At 38.0% G+C, this 25,416-nt stretch overlaps 3 protein-coding genes across 5 annotated transcripts; 2 read left to right on the top strand and 1 right to left on the bottom strand.

The window, feature by feature from the left end:
• Positions 1–109: 109 nt before the first annotated feature.
• LOC110375449 (E3 SUMO-protein ligase RanBP2) lies at positions 110–12,259 on the top strand. The gene is made up of 13 exons (XM_021333595.3): positions 110–319; positions 409–634; positions 1,236–6,940; positions 7,101–7,243; positions 7,340–8,859; positions 9,090–9,289; positions 9,463–9,603; positions 9,718–9,915; positions 10,002–10,289; positions 10,406–10,606; positions 10,845–10,967; positions 11,053–11,165; positions 11,307–12,259. The coding sequence occupies exons 1-12, from the start codon at positions 251–253 to the stop codon at positions 11,095–11,097; spliced, it is 8,859 nt and encodes a 2,952-aa protein (XP_021189270.3). The 5' UTR covers positions 110–250; the 3' UTR covers positions 11,098–11,165; positions 11,307–12,259.
• A 256-nt stretch (positions 12,260–12,515) lies between these two features.
• Positions 12,516–25,080, top strand: LOC110370510 (uncharacterized). 3 transcript variants are annotated; one of them, XM_021326346.3, is made up of 19 exons: positions 12,516–12,642; positions 12,725–12,848; positions 12,988–13,119; positions 13,251–13,391; positions 13,704–13,769; positions 13,944–14,118; positions 16,713–17,325; positions 17,718–17,893; positions 19,172–19,320; positions 19,400–19,575; positions 19,899–20,003; positions 20,396–20,556; positions 20,759–20,863; positions 21,275–21,445; positions 21,529–21,721; positions 21,947–22,118; positions 22,288–22,407; positions 22,575–22,715; positions 24,821–25,080. In XM_021326346.3, exons 1-19 carry the CDS (start codon positions 12,629–12,631, stop codon positions 24,845–24,847), a joined length of 2,961 nt encoding a protein of 986 aa, XP_021182021.3. In that variant the 5' UTR covers positions 12,516–12,628; the 3' UTR covers positions 24,848–25,080. The 3 variants fall into 3 exon arrangements, with proteins under 3 accessions (XP_021182021.3, XP_049698179.2, XP_049698180.2); XM_049842222.2 differs by lacking the exon at positions 24,821–25,080 and having other exon boundaries at positions 22,575–23,550; XM_049842223.2 differs by lacking the exons at positions 22,288–22,407; positions 24,821–25,080 and having other exon boundaries at positions 22,575–23,550.
• LOC110370530 (uncharacterized) lies at positions 13,880–16,533 on the bottom strand. The gene is made up of 2 exons (XM_021326374.3): positions 15,967–16,533; positions 13,880–14,978 (listed from the first exon to the last, which is right to left on the bottom strand). Exons 1-2 carry the CDS (start codon positions 16,103–16,105, stop codon positions 14,446–14,448), a joined length of 672 nt encoding a protein of 223 aa, XP_021182049.3. The 5' UTR covers positions 16,106–16,533; the 3' UTR covers positions 13,880–14,445.
• Positions 25,081–25,416: the final 336 nt, after the last annotated feature.

Below are 25,416 nucleotides of genomic sequence, written 5' to 3'. Positions count from 1 at the left end.
AAAACCATGTAATAATATTAATCACAGCTTACAAGTAAATTAATGAATTGTGTTTAATGGATAAATAGTGATTTTAATGCCTCGAAATATTTTATGTCAGGCACTTGGAGGAAATTCGCAAATGTACTGACAACCCTGAAACTTAAAAATGACGAACACCGAATGCCGATCCATTTGCCCCACGCGATTTTTTCTTGTGTAAGGTGATTCGAGTCTGAAAAAGAAATACATTGGTGAATAGATTGTAAAAATGTATAGAAATAAGAAAGACGTTGATAAACATGTGGAGAATTTGCTATCTAAATTGTCCGCTAAAGAGGTAAGTAAAACAAGACCATGACCAAAATTTCAAGGATTGCTATGTAAGCGGTTTATTTTGTATATCTATAACTATTTGCTTATTTGCAGTTTAATTCGCGAGCTTATTCTGTAGCTCGACTATATTTCGAAGTGGGGGATTATTCGAATTGCCAGAAATATGTGGAGCAATACCTTACTCAAAAAGACAACAACGCTGCGGCGTACAAACTTCTCGGACAAGCTTTGCAGAAACTGGGGCTGAAAGAAAGAGCCCTTGAACAATACAAAGCATCTTTAGACATCGACCCGGCACAAACTAGCACAATTCTGGACAGTAAGCATGTTTTATTACTTAATTGTAGTCAGTGAATGACATTTCACATTTTAGTTATTTGGTTATATCTATATAGATATCAACATTTACGAGTCGAAATCAATATCAATGTTGGTTGTTAAAGAAAAACCAGTTCATGATTTATATCCACTAATATGCTATGATTTAACAATAGGAAGGTACATGGAAAATTATGTGAATTGCGGTTTGTAACATAATTAATATTATAAATCGTTGAATAACCTAAATAGGTTACTTCAAATGAAGTGATCAATCATTTCTATCAATATCATAGGTATGTTGCTCTTAAAATTTATACCATTTTACAGATACTCTAAATTATAGAACTTATAATATGTTCAACTTTATAAGAGTTTATTCTGTGTTAACAGTTCATTTGATTTTATTGCTTGTCGATGTCTGATTATCCGAATCAACCCTGGTCCCAATTAATTCGTATAATCAGCATTCTGTTGTACTTATTTCACCAATTATGCATACATAATATAAAAAGATGAAGTAACTTTAAGGGTTCAATTTTTTTATTACAATGTGAGTTGTTGAAGGTAAAGTTTTGAAATAAGTCTTTCATCTATTCCAGTTTGTGAGCTTCTTGCTGATGGTGAAGTCACCATTGAACCTGGCCGTGCAAAATACTGGTGTGAAAAAGCTGAAGCAACATTTCCTAGACATCCAGTTACATTTCGCCTACGGGAGAGACTAATTGCTGCATCCAACCCAGACCCTGAAGCACTTGTTACCTTACTGCAGTCTGAATTGGCAATAAGACCAAGGGATGCATTACTTCATGCTCGCTTGCTGAAACATTACCTTAGCATCAACAAAGTTAAAGAAGCTTTTGAACATGCATGTGTTGTGGAGTTTGGAGGGAAAACGTTTAGTAACAACTATGGCTGGTATGAAATTCTCAATGATCTTCTTAAACATAACTCTCACAACACCAGTGACTGGCTGTACCATTTACTTCTCCTTACGGTAAAGGAGCGTATTTGTTTATTGAGTATAACTGAAACACCTAGTGGTTCATCAAAAAGTCTGATTGAATCTAATGATCTCCTTCATGCATATGATCAAGCTATTGACAGTGTTGCAAAATTTGGAGCATCTCCTGGTTTTGGTGAATTTCATAGTGCACTGTTACAACACCATAGAGGTCAAGTGGCTTTTCATGCTGCCACATTTTTATTGAAAAAAGCCAAGAAAGATCAAATGAGCTGGCGTGATGCTACCAAGCTTGCATCCCCATTAATGTTGGTGGCATGGCAAACGGTTCCCTTAGATTCAAAAGTAAATTGGCTTAGAAATGCTCCTGAAAAACAAACAATTGCAGTAAATCGTTGGTATTCTGAGGGAACTTATAGATGTTCCCAGGCTGGCCATTACTTGCAGGCAAATATTCAAGAAAAGAATCAGTCATTTTTAGACCAGGTTTCTCAATGCTACTCTGGAACTCACTGGAGAGACAAACTGTATAAGAAGATATTTTCTAGTAAAAGTCATTTGGATAAAATCAAGTCATCTTACTTGGCATCAAATGCATTCACTCCACCAGTTCTAAGGCTCCCTAGGAAAGTAGAAGTTGAATCTTATGATGGTGATGCTCAAAGGGAATACGGTAGTTCCCTACACCACTTTGTTTGGACATTGTTAAATTACAAAAATTATGCAAACTTCAAATGCACACTTTTTGATATGCTCACTTACAACGCAACAACTTGTGGACCCGAAACATTAAACAGATCAGATATACACGCCTTTCTCTACTGTGCAACTTTAACAGCTCAACAGCAAATATCCAAGAGAGAATCTTACTCAACCAATGATAAGCCAGCTTCACTTCCAGCAAACATCACTGACTTACTATGTCCCCTTACGCAAATGAAATGGTGGGACTGTGCATACAAATTCAGCCAAAATGAGCTAGGTACTGAATTGACAGATATAAGGGCTACATTAAGCCGTGGCATAGAAGTTGTGCGATGCATTGATAACCATGGCCTTGACCCAGAACTACTTTGTACTCTTGGACGTATATTCAGTGAGAGAGCTAAAATGTCTACAAACGTCGATGAAAAAACTCAATTAGAACTAAGGGCTGGTTTGTACTATTCTTCAGCTGTACCTTTATTAGAAAAGTTGAGAAGTAAAATTGTAGTTAAATTCCTTGACAAAAGAATGTTTGATTACACACACAAAGACCTGGGCACCAAAGAACTCAATGCATTGATTGAGGAATGTAAGTTATATGTGGCAGTCAATCATCTTAGTGAAGGTGAATATGATAAAGTAATTGAAATTCTTTCCAATCTCAAATCACCTCAAGCTTTATATCACCTAAGCCAGACTTACAAAAAAATTGCTTTAGAAGAGAATAATTTGTCCAGAGATTCTGAATCAAGGTCAAAATTTGCAGCACTGCTGTCTAAAGCCAAAATGTTTGCATACAGAGCTTTAGATAGGCTCAAGGAGAGTGAATCCAACAAAAACCATCCTTTATACTCTGATACCCAAGAACTCATTGAAGACATTGAAATCCACATAAATAAAATAGATTCAGATTTTTCGGCCGCAATAAATGACGGTGACGGCAAGTACTCGTCGGATGAAAATGTCTCTGGAGAAAGTGGGCATTTGCCAATCCGAGGAAACTCGCATGTTTTTCGTAATATCAGTTCTACACCAAAAGCTGCTTCGAATGCGAATGCTACAAACTACAGAACTGCGATGGACTCCCAAATACTTGAACATTCTAGAGTTGATCAACAATTTTTCACAAGAATAGAAAATGAAATAAAAAATTTGCAGAAACGAGATAGCACCATTGGTGACTTCATGGAACAAACAAGAAATTGGTTTGACGAGAATCGTAAATTGGGCAACCAAATAATTAGCAGCATTCATTCTAATATGCAAAATACGACAGATCAGTTTAAGTTGCTGAAGATATCAGTGGATCAGGTTAAAGACCAAATCGATGAATGCAGAAATGAATGCAAGGATGTTAGTGAATTAAAAAAACAGGTAGCAGAGCTCAAGAAGGAAGTTGGCAAACTGAAAAAAGCTTCTTCTGAACAGACCATTGATGATAGCGACTTATATAATTTGGATGAAGATTATAGAACTAATGATAGTACATCATCATTTGCAGCCCAGTTACCATTCACACCATCACAAGTGATTCCTCCTTTCAATCAGAGACTTGTTCCACCTTTCAGTGTGCCACCTAATCCATATCAGTTATATAATCAAAGCTTATACAACCTGTATAACCAGTACTCTCAGTTTGCACAGCCCTCGTCAGTGCCAGGAACACAGCCAATGTTTGATCCCACAAGAGCTCAAGTAAACTATCCTGGTGTTTACCCAACACCAGATCAAATGTATTTGGACGTAGCACATCTTGTACCTCCTAATGCTCCCGCAGTGCCACCAGTGCCCGCCCCGCCCACGTTGTCAACTGGATCAGCAATGCCACCTGTGCCGTCTATACCTGTGCCACCACCAGTAACATCAGTTACCATGTCTAAAACAATTTCTTCTTCAGAAACTAAAGAAACTTCAAGATCCTTGCCTGTGAATGTTGTAATAACATCCTCAGACCCACTGCCGACCTGTACAACAACCCCAGCACCAATCTTGAGTGTGACAATTCCACCAAAACATATTAAAGGCACCCCTCATAATTATCAAATTCAATTGCCTTCAACAACTGAAACAAAACCTCCAGTGTTTGTTTTTCCCGCTCAAAATAATAAAACTGCAATTTCGAGTTCTAGTACCGTGAACTGGAATCAATCGTCCGTGTTCAAAACGACACCTGTTTGTTCAACTTCCACGTTCAGCTCTTTGCTTAATCCGACACAAGCAGCTCCAAAAATTGGAGGAGATACACTTGACACTTCAACATCTGCTGTTGATGGACTGTTTGCTAATTCGTCTCCAAACACCAGTCTCAATAAATCCAGGACCTTATCAGAGAGGAGCAATACTTCTGTAGAAAACTATGACCCATGTCCAGATTTTAAACCTATTGTGCCCCTGCCAGCTGAAGTCAAAGTAACTACTGGTGAAGAAAATGAATATACGATATTCAGCGCTAGAGCTAAACTGTTCAGATTTGTCGATAAGCAATGGAAAGAGAGAGGCCTTGGTGAAATGAAATTACTCAAACATAAGATTACAGGAAAAGTCCGAGTTCTGATGAGACGAGAACAAGTGCATAAAATATGTGCCAATCATATAATTACTTCAGAAATGGAAATAAAGCAAATGAAGAATGAGACTAAAGCATACTTTTGGGTTGCTAACGATTTTGCAGATGAAACTGTGGTCTTAGAAAAGTTCTGCATTCGTTTTAAAACTGCTGATATAGCTCAAGATTTCTATAATGCCTTTGAAAAAGCTAGACAAGAATCTTCACTAAATAAAACTTTGAGCCCAGTAGCACCGAAAAGTGAAGCTCCTAAATTATCAGAAACCACTGTGAGCTCTAGCCCACTTACTACACCTGTTAAAAGTAATACTGTTCAACCTGCAGTGTCTTCAGCAAAGGCAGTGGTTGGAGGATTTACATTCAGCAGCACACCAACATTCAAATCTGTTTCTGATGATGCCAAGGAAGAAACAAAATCGCAAGAAGTTGCTACTACTAAGGTTAATGTATTTAGTGGATTATCATTTAAAACTACAACAACTTCTCCATTTAGCAATTTGTTTGGAAAAACAACTTCCTCTGATATAGCCAGCTCTGATAGCACCGAGCCGGCGGCATCTGCTAACTTAAATACTTCAGACCAAGTTGAAGAGTATGAACCAAATGTTGAATTCAAGCCTGTAGTACCGTTGCCTGCCTTAGTTGACCAGAAGACTGGTGAAGAGGATGAAAATGTACTATTTGAGCATCGCGCCAAACTGTTAAGATTTGATGCTTCTGTAAAAGAATGGAAAGAACGAGGCCTGGGTAATATTAAATTACTTGTTCAGAAAGATAATGTTCAAAAAGTAAGACTTCTCATGAGACGTGAACAGATAATGAAGGTATGTTGTAATCATGCCCTTACCAATGAAATGGTTTTCCAAAAAATGCCCAACTTAGATAAAGCAGTTACTTGGTGTGCTAAAGACTTTTCTGAAGGTGAATTAGTTGCCGAGACATTCTGCTTAAGATTTAAAACTGTGCAGTTGTGTGATGACTTTATTGAGGCTGTTAAGTCTGCACAATCAAAAATGAAGGATGAATCTAAGGCAGCTAAAGAAGAAAAGAATGCTGCAAAACAAAATAATCAAACTGGATTTGGTGAAATGTTCAAACCTAAAGCTGGATCATGGCACTGCGATGCATGCTACACAAACAATTTAGAAAGTTTCTCCAAGTGTGCCTGTTGTGAAACACCTAAGCCAAACAGCTCCAATGGCAGTTCTGGGCCTGCAACCGCTACTACAACTACTGAAAAGCCAACAGCAACTGTAGGCTGGGGTGACAAATTCAAGCCCAAGGCAGGTAGTTGGGAATGCAAGGATTGTTTAGTTCGAAACGAACCTAATTTGGAAAATTGTAGTGCATGTAACAGTCCTAAAGATCCAACAAAAGCGAAGACGACTGTTAAACTCACATCTGACAATGCACCTAAATTCAATTTTGGTATACCTAAAGCAACTACTGAAGAAAAACCCACTTCAATATTGCCAGTTACTAGTACGCCATTGCCAGATAGCACAACTGGAACTGGAATGTTCAAACCTAATCCACCCAGCGTAGAACCTAATAATAAAACATCTATTTTTGGTATCTCTGCACCAACACAATTCCGTTTTGGTATTCCACCTGCAACTACTGATCCAAAGACAAGCGCATCTATTTTTGATGGGACTGGTGGACACAAATTTAGTTTTGGTGTACCAAATAATAACCAAGACACGACATCGAGTCCTGTTACCTTTGGAGATCAGAAACCTTCAACTAATAATATTGTGCTCGATGCACCTAAGAGTTCTAATGGTCAGGCTGTCGACTTTACTTTCAAAAAGAATGAAGAACCAAGTAATCCAGTAAAGCCAGCACTACTTCCAACACCATCAACTGATAATTCTTCTAATTTATCATTTGGGTTTAAAGAGAGTAGCACGTTTGGTTTCGTATTCAAACCAAAAACTCCAACCAAGGCTAAAAGCCCAGCTAAGTCGCCACATGGTCAAGGAGATGGTGATGAGAGTGATGGTAACGAGTATGCAGTAGAAGACGAATGCTACCATCCCTTCACTCCTGTGATTCCGCTGCCTGATAAGGTATGACAAATTAGTATTTAGCCCCTTTTTAAATAGTCCTTAATTTTCATTTTCATATTCATTTCTTAATTCATTATGAAATTACTTGCATCTTTATTTATGATTTATGTGAATGTGCTACAATTATATGTGATGTACAAGAGGTAATTATAACTTTTAGGTTGAAGTTGTAACTGGTGAAGAAAATGAAATCGAACTTTATGGACAACTAGCAAAACTATATAGGTTTTTATCAGGCGAATGGAAAGAAAGAGGGAAAGGAATCGTCAAAATACTGAAGCACAAGGATACTGGAAAATTGAGGTAATCATTATTATTCAAGCTATATTTGATGTGTGTCTACTATTTATAAAAAGTTTTAGAATAAATAATTAACTCTTATTTAATACAACTTTGCAGGGTCGTAATGCGAAGGGACCAGGTCTTTAAAATATGTTTAAATCATGCTTTGACATCTGAAATAATTTATAATGTAAAAGATGAAAAATCTTGGCAATTTGTTGTTAATGACTTTACTGAAGGGGAACTGAACTTAGAACATTTCTGTCTGAGATTCAAAAATAAAGAAATTGCATTAGAATTTAAAAATGCCATTGATGATGCGTTACAAGGAAAACTAGTCAAAAAGGCAGAGGCTACCGATAAAAAGGAAAAAGATGAAAGTGATGATGTTGTATTTGTTAGTGAAATACAAGCCACTTCTGAAGAAAAACAAAAAGCTAAGGCACTGATGCTCCCTGAAAACTTCTTTACTTATAAGAGTAAAGAGCCATGCCAAGGATGTCGTGGATGCAATGACAGTGAAGAGTCAACCGGATCAAAAACATCGCAGTTGTCAGCAACAACAAGTGACGCTAATGTGGCGACATCAACTAATGAATCATCCACTTCTACTGCTGAACAAAAGCCTGCCACTCTTGCAGGTACATTGAAAGCATCTCTGACTAATGCCAGCACACCTGTGAAAACCACGTCACCTCTCTTCCAAAGTCCTACTAATTCTGTTTATGGTACTCCTACTAATTTTGAAAAGACTATTGATACTTCTATATTCCGCACACCTCTTGGTTCACTTGCATCTAATGCTAAAACACCAACGTCGACATCTTCTCTAAGCAGTTTTGATAATAATGCTACCAACAAAGAAAACACTTTCAATCAGAAACCTAGTATATTCGGAGGATTTGGAGAACAGACCATGTTATTTGGTGCTCCCCAAAACAAAACTACGTCTATATTTGGCAGTGGCGATTCTCAATCGGCAGCGGGCTCTAAGAATTCCCTCCTAGCTCCACCAAAGCTCAATATTCTAAATACGTCGAAGGAAAATCAAAATGAGGGCAACACCAATATCAGTACAGCACCATCTAAATTTACTTTTAGTGATACAAAACAAACAGCGCCGCCTACGAATAGTACCGCCGATACGGGAATGTCTTTTAATAGATCTATTTTAGATTTCTCAGCTGCTAATGCGAAAACAGAAAATCAGAATAGTGGTGTCAAATCTATATTTGGAGATGATAATAAATCTGAAAACATATTTACGAGTGTTAAACAAGGAGGTCTATTTGGATCGGGTGGCCTAGCAGGCTCGCAACCTAAAACTGGTCCTGGAATATTTGGATCAGCTGGCATGTCGGCATTTGGTTCCATTTCTTCTCAAAATTCGATATTTGGAAGTGGAAAGCCCTTATTCGGAACACCAAACCAAACGTCTGTATTAGGTACAGTTGCAAAACCTGAGCAGAATAAAGAAGATACAGCGACTAAAGCTGTAATTGGTGACAACAAAACTAAAGAAATTGTTTCGGAACAACCTGAAAAGAAGGAAGCACCGCTTAAAGTTGACAACAGTTTAACATTTGCTGCACTGTCATCTGGAACTGGACCTGGATTTAACATTAAAACTGCTCAAAGTAAGTACATACATAATTGAATATTTTTTTTGCATATATCTTTGATGTGAATTGAGGAATAAATAGTTCAATATAAGCTTATTATACTTTTTATAACGGCACCACCTCAAAGATGCTGATTTCTGTAGTATTTTTACATAAAATGAAAGTACTCCCCTCAGGCGTTATTATCGTTGATACAAAAAGCAGACTCCTATTCCAATGTTCGTAAACAATTCATATACTTTTAGAACAAACGGACTTCAAATGGGAGGGAGCAGGCCAACAACTGTTTGTCGCAAAGCCTGCAAAAGATTCAGGGGACAAGAACAACGAGAGTGGAGCGGGCGATGACAGCGTGGGTGCCGGAGATGAGGAGTACGACCCGCACTACGAGCCTATCGTACCTCTGCCCGACAAGATTGTGGTCACCACTGGAGAGGAGGATGAGGTATTTATATGACATACATTACATACATATAGATGACTACTTTTAATATTGTATTTAGATAATCATGTATTTCGGACTATCTGTCTACTCTGCATTGGTTTAATACTAAAAAAAAATTCGATTGACTTTCGATATTGTTTCGTGTTTTTTAAATTCTATATATCATTTTTAAGGAAAAAATGTTTGGAGAGCGATGCAAATTGTTCCGTTACGACGAGAAGTCCCGAGAATGGAAGGAGCGAGGCGTAGGCGAAATGAAAGTGCTATACCATCCAACCAGGAAGACTTACAGACTTCTACTTCGTCGTGAACAGGTATGTTTGTTCTGTAAAATCTGTGTTTGTGTATATGTGTAACGAAATTTGCCTTAGAAAGCAGGTAAGAAGAGTAGCAATTTGTACTCATAAATACAAACGATCACCTCACAGGTACACAAAGCTGTGCTCAACATGCTGCTATATATGGACTTAGAGCTGCTACAGATGAAGAATTCGGACCGCGCGTGGACGTGGGCAGGCCGCAACTTCGCGGAAAACCCGGCTGGCGAGCAGGAGACACTTGCAGTCCGCTTCAAGTCCGTTGATCTGGCCACCTCCTTTCACGATAAAGTCGTTGAATGTGTTAGGGTAAGTAATTTAGAGCATTAACCCTTAATTTTTAGCTTAATTTTTGTTACGATATGCGCTTATACTAAAGTAAAATTCATTAACAGAAATTACAAGCGTCTGCCGCCCAAGCGGTAAGAGAAGAGAAAGAAGCAGAAAGCAATGCGGCACCATTAAGGTTACCCAAACATTTACAAGAGAGTGCGCGCGCAGACAACGCCATTACAGCTGAAGTGATCCAGAGGACGTCTGTGACGTCAGCCGAGCAGGAGGCCGACTCTACCGGCGATGATACAGGCGTCACCGAGGTGTTCAAACAGGTGCACTTCCAGGAATCGGAGGAAGACCATGATGATGAAGAGGAGGATTATGACTATGATGGATACTATAATGAGGTGAGTCATGATTGTGATAAAAAAAACTTCTACCAGTTATCATTTATTATTTGTGTGCATATGTCGAGCCCTTGGACTTGGATCATGTGAAATACTTTAATAATTAATTTGTTTAGGACGAGGAAGAGTCAGCAGCGTACTACTCGTGCGACGGAGAGGCGATAGTGCGCCAGGGCAACAATGAAACGACCTGCTCTAACGCACACATACAAGTACTGTTTGACCAGGAGATCTACTCGCCAAAGATTCTCGTTACGGACGCTGCTTCCGGGGAAATACTTGCAGATATGCTCATATACACAGATACTGAGTTCCAGGTACAAATCCTGCCCCTAATCTATTTTGATCTTAAAGCTAAGATTGAGGTTTTCATATTTTTCAACTTTCCCTGTTTTAAGCATAGAGTTTTTACATTCTATACACTTAAGTATATAGGTATGTGATCAGATACATAGTTTTGCTCGCTACAAGTTGTAATTAAAGTCATACCTAATTATATGTTGGACCGCCATCGTAATAAACTTAGAGTAAAATTGTGACGAATGTGTATGACAGATGAGCGGCGACACGTGCGTATGGTCGGGCACGGATTACACCAGCAACGACCCCGTCGACAAGACGGTCACCGTCAACTTCTACGACAGCGAGACGGCCATGCAGTTCTATGATAGTTGTGAGGTATGTAAACTACACTTATAATAGGAATCTACTTGCAATACTTAATATCGTTCCTATTGTGACCCGGTGTATCATGTTGTTTCAGACGAGTAAAGCCGCCACGTACGCGTCTACTGATCCAGAGTCTTAGGAATATTATTTAACGCCTAAATAAGTATTTTAACTTCAATTGTAGATTAAATTTCGTATTTGATTTAGGGCTGATTTTTCATTCGCCAGATAACTTTTATCTGAGGAATATGTTTGACGTTTTGACAGTTTTTGTATGGAAAATATGTCAAACGGCCATATTTATTCCTCAGATAGAAGTTAACTGATGATTGAAAAATCAGCCCTTAGTTAGTAAGTGTGTAGACCGGTTTTTACAATATGTTTATTACGAAGTTATTTTATAAAGTCTAGGCGACTATAAATTGATACTTTTTGTTTGTTGAGAGTCCAATTTTGTTACCTGTTTTTATTATTGCTCTTTAGATCTCATAAAACCTAAAAGCGTTTTTATAACTTTTATCATAGAAACGAATTAGCCAGTGAAACAATTATGACATTAACATTATTATCAATGCTAGACAAACGATGGTAGCAACAAGCTTACACATCTACAACTGTTGCTAAATAAACATTACCTGAAATACATTGATTGCCGTGCATGTGTAGTTTCATCCAACTATTTGACAGAAGCCATTTGATTTGTATAAGTGCTTAGTAAATATGTATTTTAATCGTACTATCAAAATATGCAAGTGTATTGTAATATAGGACAGAAAGAGATCTAACCAACACTTGTTGACATTTTGAATGTAAATGATCACATTGTTTGACGTCGTGTATAATTATGTAATGATATTGAAGCGAATGTTCCTAATTGGTTAGGTCTTTTTGGGCGTCACGATGGAGTTGCGACTGATTGAGACTGCTTGTTTAAATGAAATGTATCACTCGTAGCTCCATGTTTGTTAACAGGGCATACTTGATTCATAAAGTTTTCACATCTTTATAATATTGTTATTTACTGTAATTAACTTTGTGAACAAATTATTACAATTATGATCCAATCCATGTGATGATATTATAAATGTTTGTGAATTTCTAGAATGCAGGTTTTAAAATATTGTTTTTAAATGAGAAAAGGATTAATTTGTTTATAGTGATATTGTTATTTTACTTAATAATTAATGAAAAGTGATACCTTTGAAAGGGTTGTACATTTCCTTTTCTCATTTAAACTGTGATCTTATTATTAAACGTAATATCTGATGAATCAAGTGTAATAAATAAGTGATTGAAAATTATTTAGTTTTTTTTTATGATACTCTAACAATTTACTTTTAAGGTCATTTTACACGCTTATCAACTTCCCTTCTAGGGATCGGTAAGCGCAGAGTTGACTTTCCATTACTTGGTAGGCGCCGTTGCTGAACTTGTTTGCGTGATCGAACGATCACACTCCTGCCATCATCCGCAAGGAAAAGAATTTGCGACTCTGACCATAAAATACTTTTTGCTTTTGATTGTTTAGATTCTGCAGTATATTTTTTTTTATCTTGCCAAAGAGTACATATACTTGCTGTTCAGAAAATGACTAGAACTTGTCAAAGATTGTTACATTTCTTAAAAATAATGTCAGGTCTTATTTTCTGATTTGAAGAAGTGAAAATAATATGGACAATAAATGGTATAAATGTTTCTGTTATGGAGCACAATATAGACTATTATGCAACTTAAACATTTCATTGAATTACAGTTTCTGTTCACAGGATAGGACTAATCTACTTCATAATTTTAAGACAATCAATAGCTTTCGATGAAGAGAATATGAATGAATCTCTCAAGGAGACATCACAAGTGGAAGTGAGAGCTGTGTTCATAAACTGCGAACCAGTGAGTGTGAGCCTTCATGATGTGTGAAGAACCTACAAAATCTAAAACCCAGAGTTTGTTTTAGATATAGTAGATAATATTAATACTTATAATGAACTCTATATGAGAGTATATAGTAGTGAATTTTTCTAATGAACAGGTACAGGAAGTAAGCGTAGCACCAGATAGCGACTCGATGCGTTTCGAGCGAGAAGAACTCTTCAAGCATAGTGTACTACGCGACTGCTACAAAAAGTTGGCAGTCACTGTCAAAATAGTTAGCGAGCCCGAAGTGAGTACCTGTGTAAGGTGACTAAATGCAATGTTGACGACTTAATAAGAACACTACAATGTTTATAGATAGCTCTATTAAAATTGCAACCTAGCATCAAAGATAACCTTAATTATTGCATGTTTTCCCAGCAAAATTCAGGAGATGAATACTTACCCATTGAACACGTCTTCGAGGGATCTAATAAGAAGCGCATTCGTCTCCTCGACCCGTACATACTCCGTTTGCGCAGAGAACAACCACTGCAGGCGTACAAATTGCGAAGAGTTGATGTATGAACCACTTTCTTACTATGCTTGCAGTAGTATTCAATTTATTATAAACAGAATTTGAAGACAGCTGTAAGTTGTTTATCCTAGAATAGTTATCCGCTAAACTTACACTAGTCATGCTGCATGGCTGCAGCTGCGTGTGGGCGTCACCAAATTCTATAAGTACCTACCTATATCTTTAAAGAAGGCGATTGAGGAGTGACTAAAGTAGATAGAATAGATACCTACATTAGAATTCTGGTATCATACCAATGTGGTATAGATCCTACCACGAGATAACACAATTTTTAAATAATGCGCACGTTTTTTCAGACCATCAGCGGTATTTTGCTTGATTCTGAAGGTACAACATTTACCGGAAATATCAAACACGTAAAAGTAAGTTATTCCTCCTTATCTACTTACGTGTATTTCAAGTAGAAACTAGTTTTTTCAATGAAGTTTGGTTAGTAAAATTGAAAATATGAATTATAAATGAAAGAAGTGAGGATTTTTTACATATTTATATTACCCAAATAATAATTACGAAGTAAATACTTTCTTACGTCATAGAGTCGTATAGAGCGCGACATAGGCCACTCCGGGAAAATGGCTCGAGGCCCAAATGTTGAGATAGAGCAGACAGAACAGACACGTACTATTCCATTGACTCCAGAAAGTATCCAACCGCTTCAACCTACTACACTATCCTTCACGGAGTTTGCGTCACAGGGATCTCGAAGTTGTGGTTTGTATAACACATGTATAAATCTTTACTGCTGAATAAGTACCTATGTGTTATTGTTAAGTGAGTTTGTTGGTTACAATTTATGTTAAAACGGCTGAACATTTATAAAATCTTATTAGTATAAAATGGTTCATTTAGCACTTAGAGGGCACGTTCGTGCGCTCCTTGCCGTACCGCGGCTCCGAGTCTCGCACACGTACCTATGTTCAAGTCACGAGATACCTATACATGGCAAAGTTTCAATGATTTTGAAATATTGTTTATTTACTTTTACGTATCAAACACCACTACATTCACTTGTATCTTAGTAGGTAAATCTAATCCGGTTTAGGTGTCTTCAAAATATTCTCTCTTGATTTTATTTTCTATGATAAAATGTGTCGCATATTCCTCAGAAGGTGCTGTACTTCTGGCTTGCGATTGAGATGATAAACTCTCCTCAGCATCAATGATAACGGCAAATATTTTTTTCTTCACTTGTGTTTGCATCCACTGAGGCATATCTCTGGTGCTCTTTAGAATGCAGTTGAAGAACGATTCGAGTGCATCCACCTCTTTTTCTTGTGAAGTGTGCTCAACACAGCGTCTTTTATGCGCTACTTCTGTTTGTGCAGGTTCAGTGCTATTCGTCGTGGAAACATCGGGTTCGGAATTTTTTGGCTGTATTGTCACTGGTGGATCCATTTCAATATTTTCTGTTATACGGTACTTCATATGTGGCTCAAGAAATTGCATCGCTTTTGCATATTTCCAAGTAGTCACATGAGCTGGCAGTAATTTGTTTTGTCCTAATTTTGCTCTTTTCAAAGCCTCCCGATGGTTGTCCCGAAGCTTTCTCCATTCGGTGCGTGCAGCTTTAACTGAAATTAAGGAAATAATAAGTTATAGTTATAAAATTAGGAGGTTACCTATAGTTATAATTAAATAAGTTTAGTTTGGTTAGTACAAAAAAGAATAGTTATTGGTAGCGAAAGATACTTATTTTGTAACCGATTGTACGGTGACAGTCGTCACAGTAGGCACGGCGGCAACGCGAAACCGGTTTACTGACGCGAGCTCTGCACGGCGCGCATGAGAATAGATAATACTTATCCATATAAAATTTAGCTGATTTTAGGGCGGATAAAAAAAAATACTGATGATCCAGATATGCTCTGTTAATGATTCTGGAACACCAGATTTTTTTGCACTGCTTAAAATTTATTCCTGTATGTTATGGATATAGTATAGGAGTCCTATAATAGGACCTATAATATGTAGATAGGTAAATCTCAAACCAGGCTACGGAAAAATGGAACTAAAAAAACCTGCCAAGTGTGGGTCAGACTCAAGCAAGAAGGGTTCCGTACCATTATTTAAAATGAGCAAAAAAATTACGTTTGTGGTATGGGAGCCCCCAAAATATTTATTTTATTCTAGTTTTTAGTATTTGTTGTTATAGCGGCAACAGAATTACATAATCTGTGAAAATTTAAATTCTCTAACTATCACGGTTCATGAGATACAGCCTGGTGACAGACGGACGGACGGACGGAGGAGCGAAAACAATAGGGTCCCGTTTTACGCTTTGGTACGGAACCCTAAAAATGTAACAAAAATATTTTTTTCTCTGTTCGTCGCATGTACGCATGCTAGTTTTGGTACTTATGTCGAACGAATCGAATTACTTATTTCCAAACCTGGGATTTAAATAAACCATTATTGGAACAACAATGTTTTGCTACCTACTTGTATCAAACTATTCTGTTATTGTGTCCGTTCAACTTTAAAACGGCTATTATAAGACAGACTAAAGACAAATGAATCTTATGATTTGAATCACGAAACATTTAGATAGGCCTTACTTACTATTTGGTATAGAATCGTCGTTGATTTCTTTGACGACACTCTGCCAAGCCTGGCCTCGTGCGTGAACTTCGGGATAGTCCGGATGCTGCGGGTTCCACAAGCACGGATGTGCTCGCACTGTTTCTATGAACTTCTCCATGTTAGAGCTGTGTATGAATCACTACAGGGCTAGCGAAGTGCCTGGCGGCGTACGGACTGGCTCTGCACGACGTGCGGAGCCCTCCCTTTACAATCAAACCGGTTTTTGTGTTGAACGCCGGCCAGCAGTATTATAAAACCGGTTAGAACGCTTTCACACAGACGTTACATTAACAGCCCAGCTTTATCGTCTGTTTGTCTGCACGTATTATATTCTATGAGACTAGACTATATACTTATGATGCCGAACGATGCACATTTATAGTAATAATTTTAGCACAAAGATATAATAGGTAGGTAAGGTCTTAAAAATATTTCTACAGAAGTATGCAGGCAATCTAAACAGGCATTACTACATGCTCAATGTGTAATATTGTCGAATACCTAAATTCAGGTGCAAACAATTTAGATAAGTCGATTTTTATCCAACAATGCAGGTAGGTATGTTTATATGTATTGTCCATGCCCACGTTTTACATGAATTATAAAGGTGAAACCAATTTTACAAATAAGATATTTGCTCTAGTAGGTACTACACTTACTATTTTAATACTATTTATTTGTAATGCATTTTGTAGTTTGATACTTATTTTGGAATAATGTTCTAGCTAATTCTCTTAATGAAATATGTACAAATCAAATGAACACTACTCTAAGTAAGCGCAAGAAACGCAGCGAACATAACATTGTGGTGGAAGAAGCCAGTGATGACAATAAACAGTGGAAGTCAAAAGAACGTTATTACCAAATATCAGAACCTGAAAGAGATTCGGGTGATATCTTTGAAGAGAGACCCATTGATGACGATATTCATCATAGACTAGCGTTCGGTAACCATAAAAAAGAGTCGGCAGGGATGGCTGTCACTGAACCTCTGCCAGACGAAAGTGACCATCATAAGAAAATGCGTACTCGCACCTTAAATACTGATTCTAAAGCAGGGAGGAATAAAAATTCAGAAAATCTTAGAACGAACTCTCCCTCTATAAAAACTAAGGATATTAAAACTTCGATGGCTGATAAGCGATTTGATGATAGATATGGTGAAGTTGATGATTATAATAATAATGTTGAACGCGAAGAAGCCGAGCGAGATTACGCTGTTTATGAAATAGGTCATCCGGAATTATGGTATACGGTCCACGTACAATTGTTTGAAAAATTAAGCACTCCAGATGGGAAAACAGTTTGGAATGACTTGACCAAAGGCGAACAAGCCAGGTTGTAAAGATATTCCATTTATATTTTATCGTGCGTAATTAACTGAACTATTAAAATGTCTTTTTGGCACTCATAATATGATCGGCCAGTAGCATTATATTAGGCCTCGGCCTCGAATTTTGCGGGCAGCGGGGTGGCAGCGGCGGCGGCGCGGGAGCGGCAGGATCTTACGCGTATAATCAAATGGACCGGCCCTCGAATACAGCGGCGCGGGAGCGGGCAACGAGCGGTGCACTCGGTAACCGCCCGCGCCGCCGCCGCTGCCGCCCCGCTGCCCACAAAATTCGAGGCCGAGGCCTAAGACATTGAATGCTGCTGCATAGTTGTAGAGGTGAGGTTGCCCTATACACGCCATGATTTTACTAATTTATTTGTTTGTCGCTATATTGTAGTGTAAGTTCACTGTCACCCGAGTGGATTGGCCAAGACCTGACTGTTCGGTATCGTCCCGGTGAATGGATCCCTAGAGAAGAATTTTCTTTGCCCACGAGTAACTTGTGCCTCCTAGCTCCGATACGAGGCTCTGATAGCGTGCCTTACAATGTTGAAAACGGGAACATAACAAGTGGTACGCTGGTAAAAACTATCCTAATTGAAATTCGAAAAATAAATTCCTATTTAGTTCATATTAGAGCTTATATCGCTTATAATTTAACAAACGCCAGGTTATGCAATAAACTGTGATCTCTATACGGATACGAGCGGCGTTCTCGTTCCTTGGCCGATAGGAAGACATGGCGTTTTCGGCTGGTTCATCATCTGTATAACATATCTTTAGAAACCTCATAAAAACGAAGTGAAGTTTGCGAAATTTCGCCTACTTGTCACAACTGCTGTACTAAGTTTGCCTAAGATTAGGGCTGCCATCCGTCCGGGTTTCAAGAAGTGTCCGGGGAAAACCCTGACACTTTTCATGTAAGGAAGCAACTCATTGAATTTAAATATATGTTAATTGTAAATGAATAACAAATTAGGTATTATTTTGTTTAAAAAAATCGTACTCGTTCGGGGAAAAAATGCGATTTACACCAAATGTCCGGGTATTTTAATGTTTGACGAAATTCGAGATGGCAAACCTACCTTTTTTTTTTAACGACGAAAAAAATCATCAAATGACCCCTCCCGCTGTGGGTTAGCAGCGGTGAGGGAGTGTCAGACTCTTACTGACTAAAAGCCGTCGTGTTCCGTCGTAGGCCTTCTTATGTGCTAGGGCCGCGGTACCTCTTTCGAACAACCCGCAGCCCATGGCAAACCTACCTAAGATTAGTTTATTGTTTTTAGATCATTACAACTATTACCAACAAGCAATGAACACTTTTCATGTAAGGAAGCAACTCATTGAATTTAAATATATGTTAATTGTAAATGAATAACAAATTAGGTATTATTTTGTTTAAAAAAAATCGTACTCGTTCGGGGAAAAAATGCGATTTACACCAAATGTCCGGGTATTTTAATGTTTGTAGGGTTTGGCGAAATTCGAGATGGCAAACCTACCTTTTTTTTTTTAACGACGAAAAAAATCATCAAATGACCCCTCCCGCTGTGGGTTTGCAGCGGTGAGGGAGTGTCAGACTCTTACTGACTAAAAGCCGTCGTGTTCCGTCGTAGGCCTTCTTATGTGCTAGGGCCGCGGTACCTCTTTCGAACAACCCGCAGCCCATGGCAAACCTACCTAAGATTAGTTTATTGTTTTTAGATCATTACAACTATTACCAACAAGCAATGAAAATTCAGAAAGTCTGCCTCATACAGAATACAGCTACACTTTCCCTATAGTTTATTAAAATCGCTAGTAACGATTCGCTACAGCTACTTAATCCAAATAATCTCAATTCTTTTTAAGGTATTTCTGAAGATGGAGGCTACGTTGTCCTTCCTCAGGAAGACGTCATGGGATTGAAGGACGATGATAACATCTTCAAACGAAACGATAACGGTTCGGACTCAGATGATAATCCAAAACCAGAAGAACTAAGTGAGCGCAACGAACAGGTGCAGAATGATGTTGATTTATATCTGAATTATTTTGGCAATTAGCTGGCAGACTATTTTCGACCTCAATGACTTGCAGGGTCATCGAAGAGTAGTCGTCCGTACATCAAGGGCTTTATTGAGTGGAAGCGAAGAGAAAGTAAATATTGCCTTCCAAGGCTCCGATAAGTATCTAACGCTGCCACATCGACGTCCACATCACGCGCAAATCGATTTGGAAGCAAGAGCTGATGAAAATGAGCTCGTTCGAATTGGGTACTGTCATATTATACTACTAATTACTTTTATTGAATCACATAGTACCTACAATTATTACTTTGTTAGTTTAAAACCGGCTAAAAAAATGCTTTTGGTAGCTGAACTGTTTTCCCATAGTATGAATGAAAGAGAGAGAAATTCGTATGATCGTATGACCTTAGAACTTAAAACAGGTGAGTAGGTTACTACAATTCGTCATCTTCAGCCAATAAGATCTTGCTGGACTATCTATGTACTCGAAGGTAATTCCATGTCTCCCAAGGCGTACCTAAGCGAACCACTACTATTCGTAATATAACACACCAATATTAAATTCTCAGCGCATCTGGGCGTATTGCAATTGCTGTAGCAGATAGCACACGAAGAACGCGCACAATAATAACACTGCAAGTTGGTAATACGGGACTAGCTGCGGCACGATTCAGGTTTTTAGATATTTTTAACTACTTACTTGTCTTTTTCTCCCTATCAATGTTATATAACAAAATAACTGATATCTAATGATAGACTGGACAGGAACCGGTTTAGGCTCTTTTCGGTACTTTCCTATATCCTACGAACGTAGCGCATCTGCTGGGGAGTTTGTTGCGCCACTTCTTCTCAAAAACACATAGGAAGAGGTGAAGGCTCTGGGTGGGTTTTGGGGGCTGTCTTTTGTAAATTTCTGACGTTCGAAAAGTGCTGTTTTGCAGCCAAGTTTGAATAAATGATTTTTTATTTTCATTCTGTCCTGTGGGTAATTGTTTTTGTAAAGCAGAATAAGTATATAAACATAATGAAACTAAAATGATATTTACAATTGTGTATCTTTATATAGAGTCATAACGAGGGACTGTGGGCCAGCTTTGTCCGACTTCGTGAATGAGAAAAATAAACAATTGACGATGGCTGGACCTGTGCTGATCCCGCCGCGCCATACAAGAACTGTGCGACTAGAGCTACCAGTCGAGATTCCTATCGATGTCGCCCATTGTTCCGGTAAATATATCTAACTAGCTGTTTTCCTGAGATTTCACTCGCGTCCAGGGGGAACTCCTACCCTGATAAAATATAGCTTGTGTTACTTATATGTAGGTAGGTAGGTTAGCTTATCAATAGTGAAACAAAAAATGTTTCCTATTTATTGTATATGTGGTATAACTAGAGCTTTTTTTCTAATTTGATGATTTTTTCTATGTAGTCTCATTAGTGAATGATGAAGAGAAGTCGATAGCTGTAAGAGAAGTGGCCATAAAAAAGGGAGACCGGTGCTTTTGCGTCTGGCATTGCGACTGTGTTTGTCTAAGTAAGTCCAATAATAAAAGTAGCATAATACCCCTACTTGCCGCCTTATTGCGAACACGACTAGTTTCCGGGATCCTGGTTAGTGACCTATCGAGACGTCTGCACCTGCCACCTTTAATATGAATTTATTAAATTTTTAAAGGCAGCTGGTGCCACAATTGTCAGAAGCTAAGTCAATAGTCAGTCGTAGAATTCTAGTAGAGACATACAAAAAAATAGGGTACCTACTAGAGCTCTTGAAAAATAGTGGTTATTCCGCAAGGCAATATTCATTTTGTATGTTCTCCTAGCATATCTCCGCCACTCGCTGATACCTTAAAATGGTTCCTGCGCAGCGACTGCCGCAATTTCTTTACCTAGCCCTCAAAACCGCAAAAACGTGAATTGGCATTGCTTTGCTTTATGCTTGCAGCGGAAGATCCCAGGCTCCTCTGCCGAGAGATGCCAGAGGCTCGGCAGTCGGCCGCAGGGCTCTCGAGTCGCGGCAGAACTCGGCATGCTCGCTCGTGCTGTTACCGTGACGTTGTATCACTCAACGTATTCGTCGTCTTTGCTGGCGTTATTGTGACGCTTTTATTTTTTGGCTAGTATACCTTACATGAGTTAGAGATGTGATGTTTTTTTAATTAAAAAAAACTTGAGAATAAGTCCCATGCTGTTTTTCAGGTTGCTTAAAAGCATTTCTGGGGCTTATCTTTAGTTGTATCGGCTCTTGGGGTTTGTGTCATATAGTCCAGGTGCCCCGTAAACTTGATCATTACTACGAAGCCAGCCTAAAATGTCGCCCCGTTGAATACGATTGTGAGGGCTATGCAATTCATCCCGATACAAAGGAGAGGACTGTTCGTATGTTCAGCAGGTAACACCTTAATAATAATTTTAAAAAACATAAATAGGAAGGTGTCTTACCAAGTGAATGACAAAATAACAACTGAATAGACACCTATATAGATACATATATAATAGATATACTTAGATACTTAAATACACTTAGATAAAAAATATTTTACGATAGTAAAAATCTCCTGACTAGGTAGGTACTAACAAATTATTCTTTATCATATATCTCCTCGCTTTCTTGCAGAACCATGGAATTTATACTAAATGTGATATTCTTTGTGACTGTGCCTTGCATTATCGTTGCGGAATCGATCAAGGGGTTGATCTCACATTTTAGAAGCAAGAAAACAGACAATGGTGGTAGGATGTCATGCCAGAGCAATAGTAAAAAGTGTTTTAGCACACAGGACATGCAGGTATACCTATTTTTTTTACGTCATAGATAATTTATTTCTTGGAAACAGTAAGGAATTGCACTTGTAAGTATACATATAACATGCTTTAATAAAATTGGATTGATGTTATTGTAGATAGATGATTTCTCGAATATTTAGTGTGAAAAGTGCAATTCCTGACTGTTTGTAGGGGATGGCGTTGCGCTGGCGGCGGCGTCGCGGTGGCCTGCGTAGGTGGATGACACCTCAGGCACAGGAACTATCTAAAGAACTTTGGAAGGAAGGGCTCTCGCCGGTCAAATGCGAATTTGTAAGAGCTGATCTTTGCGATATTTCATTGTTTAGAATCTATTCGCTTTAAGCGAAGGCAAGCGTTTAATGTCTAGGTTGTGCTACAAAATAATGGCGATTTTTATTCCAGTCCGGTACGTATATCTACATATGAAAAAATTCAAATGAATAATTGAAATACAACAGATGCGGCCGCTGCTACGGGATATCCGGCACGAGCCTTCATTGCTCACCGAGACGCGCTGCCCCGACTCATGCGCCGACTCCGAGCAAGACGACACGGACTACGTCCTCACTCAGATGCAGAAGAGTAGAGAATCACTTTCTGTGAGGTTTTTCATGCAAACATTAATGCTACCTTGTCATGTACATAATTGTGCTACCTTGTCAAGCAGCTTTCATCGTCATTTCTTCATCCATTTCTTATCAGGTAGCTTTCGTATAAATACCTACACAAAGAGTCTTTGACCCTTCCTTGAGCTTAAACAAGGTAGTACCTAGGTCAGTTCTTCTAAATATTTTTTGAATACTTGCAGCTTGTATTTACTAAACTGCCAAGAACATACGTAGCCCTTTTTCGCCCTTCTTGTATGTACGCATGTAATGTTCTTCGTCATACGTAGGACTTTCAGGATAACGTTGGATTCTCCTTGGTTACCCAAGTGTTCTTAGAAATTATTTAAAATATAATTAGGTACCTACATGGTGTTTATAGTAACGCCGTGCACTCATCATCCTCCTGACTTCAGGTATTCCAATTTTTTGGGGGTGGCGCAGCATACCCATTTTCTTCCATACCCTTCGGTCTATCGCAATTTCACAAGTTACATTATCTAAACAACACATTGTATAAAACAATCCATCCATCGTTTCTTTGGTTCCTTCTCTATACCTACCTATCCATCGTTCGTTCATACTCAAGTAGTTAAGAACATAACATGACTGCCAAGAAAAGTTATGTATATGTAACATGGCACACCACTAGGGCTGCCATCCGTCCGGGTTTCCCCGGATTTGTCCTCGTTTGGAGCCCGTCCGGGGGCCGTCCGGGTGGGTTTTGAAGAAGTTTCCGGGGAAAACCCGGACCATTGTGTCAAATTAAAAAATAATATGAAAATGAGGTCTTGTTTTTTACATATAATTTTTGGTCTCTTCCGGCGAATGAATGAATGAATGAATGAATGAATGAATGATATATTTATTTGCAAGAATATAGGTAGTTAACATCAGTTCTTAACATCTAAGGGTTTCACTATATTCGGCATTTCTGCCGTGCAAATATTTAGATTTTTTCATCTTCCACATAGCATGCAGTACACATTTGTCTAATAATAATCAATTACATAAAGTTACAATAATTTCACACTTAAATTTAGATTTCATGCAATTAATAAGATTAAATACAATTCTATTCATTAAATTATTATATTACCAATATTATATTATATTAAATTAAAAGTAATTATAGTAATTAAATAAGTTTTACAATTTACACTCAAGATATTCATTGATGGAATAAAAAAATCTCTCACACAACCAGTTATATACCTTCTTATTAAATTCTAAATCTGTAGCACTTCTAAATTCTACAGGTAAGTGGTTAAATATTTTCACCGCCATGGTATAGCAATTTTTGTCGCATAGTTTTAACCTATTTCGAGGAACCACAAGAGGCTTTTGAGCTACTTTCCTCCTAGACAAACCTCTTATCTCTTTCAAAGAGTGAGTAATTATTTCTTACAAACTTGCAGGTTTCAAATATATATAGTGATGGTAGGGTAAGCAGCTTTTGTTTAATAAATATAGGTTTACAAGAGTCTGTCCACTTTAAATTAAAGATTGATCTTACACATTTCTTTTGGGCTATGAATGCTCTCTGGGCATCTGTTGAATTCCCCCATATAGTGAAAAAATGCAATTTACGCCAAATGTCCGGGTTTTTTTAATCTATGCCCGGGTTTGGCGAAATTCGAGATGGCAGCCCTACACACCAACTTATTTACAAAGAGATAAACTATATACCTACACAACTTGCGTAACACATACGGTCGGTTGCAAATAATTTAAATATGTAGGTAGTTTTTGAAAATTAAAATCAAAGGAATTAAAATCATTTATGCAAAACAGCACTTTTCGAACGCCAACATTTACCTAGTAAGAAAGCTTCCTTAACTGCTAAAAGCCCCATGGTATTATGTGCCTATGGTAGGTACATTAAAAGTTTACGGAAAAGCGAGCGAACGAAACGAACGATTTTGTTGTTTTGAGACATTTTGATTTCGTTATGAGCAAAAGTCTAAACTACCCGCACAGTTGCGAGTGCGAGTTACAAATATTGCACGGTGCACGGGCCGCATGCAGCTGTCACAAGCCTAATTTCCAAAGTGTAACTTTAGCCATAGGTACCTTACAATTTTCTTTAATTTTTCCAGATTTTGAAGCAAAAGCCCAAGTCCTGATCGGCAGTAAAAATACAGTACGCAGTATACATGCTTGATCTACAATATTTATTGCTTTGGTTTTACTAATACGTTTACATACATATTCATATTTGTTTTAAAGTTATAACTATAATAATTTTAATAAGTATTTTGTGCCCGATTGTTGTTTGAGTCAATTTTAAGATACATGCCTTCACAAATAGGTAAGTATGACTGTTATAAGAAATTGATTAAAGACTTGTATTAATGTTTTTTTTTTTTTTTAATTTATACCTATACTTAGCGAAGGTATGGTATTCTATAATATGTAGAGTCACATGATCTTCATTAATTTATGCTCATAACTACACGTATATCCTTCTCCCTAATGTGTTGGGGTCGGCTTCCGCTTCCAGTCTTAACTGGATGCAGCCAAGTACCGGTTTCAGACTACCCCCAGTAAAAATATACCTTTTGGTGGTTGTCAGACTTTCTGGCATCTGACTACCTTCAACGACTGCCCGAGATGTTCAAATAACATCCAATATAACGTGGCTTCAGCAAAATGGACAACAGCTGCATGCTGTTTAGGCCACAGCATAGGTACA

The sequence above is a fragment of the Helicoverpa armigera genome, chromosome 5 (assembly GCF_030705265.1).
Source record: "Helicoverpa armigera isolate CAAS_96S chromosome 5, ASM3070526v1, whole genome shotgun sequence".
NCBI classification, from domain to species: domain Eukaryota; kingdom Metazoa; phylum Arthropoda; class Insecta; order Lepidoptera; family Noctuidae; genus Helicoverpa; species Helicoverpa armigera.
Note: the sequence above shows the minus strand (reverse complement) of the source record. Positions and strands in the feature narration are given on the sequence as shown.

Bases quoted from the DNA above. Each gene is read 5' to 3' on its own strand.
- LOC110375449 (XM_021333595.3), top strand. From the start codon at position 251: ATGTATAGAAATAAGAAAGACGTTGATAAACATGTGGAGAATTTGCTA. The intron at 6,941-7,100 runs GTATGACAAATT...TATAACTTTTAG, and splicing joins TGATTCCGCTGCCTGATAAG to GTTGAAGTTGTAACTGGTGA. The intron at 7,244-7,339 runs GTAATCATTATT...ACAACTTTGCAG, and splicing joins AAGGATACTGGAAAATTGAG to GGTCGTAATGCGAAGGGACC.
- LOC110370530 (XM_021326374.3), bottom strand. From the start codon at position 16,105: ATGGAGAAGTTCATAGAAACAGTGCGAGCACATCCGTGCTTGTGGAAC. The intron at 14,979-15,966 runs GTAAGTAAGGCC...CCTTAATTTCAG, and splicing joins CGACGATTCTATACCAAATA to TTAAAGCTGCACGCACCGAA.
- LOC110370510 (XM_049842222.2), top strand. The intron at 13,392-13,703 runs GTATGAACCACT...ACGTTTTTTCAG, and splicing joins ACAAATTGCGAAGAGTTGAT to ACCATCAGCGGTATTTTGCT. The intron at 20,004-20,395 runs GTTTTTAGATAT...ATCTTTATATAG, and splicing joins CTAGCTGCGGCACGATTCAG to AGTCATAACGAGGGACTGTG.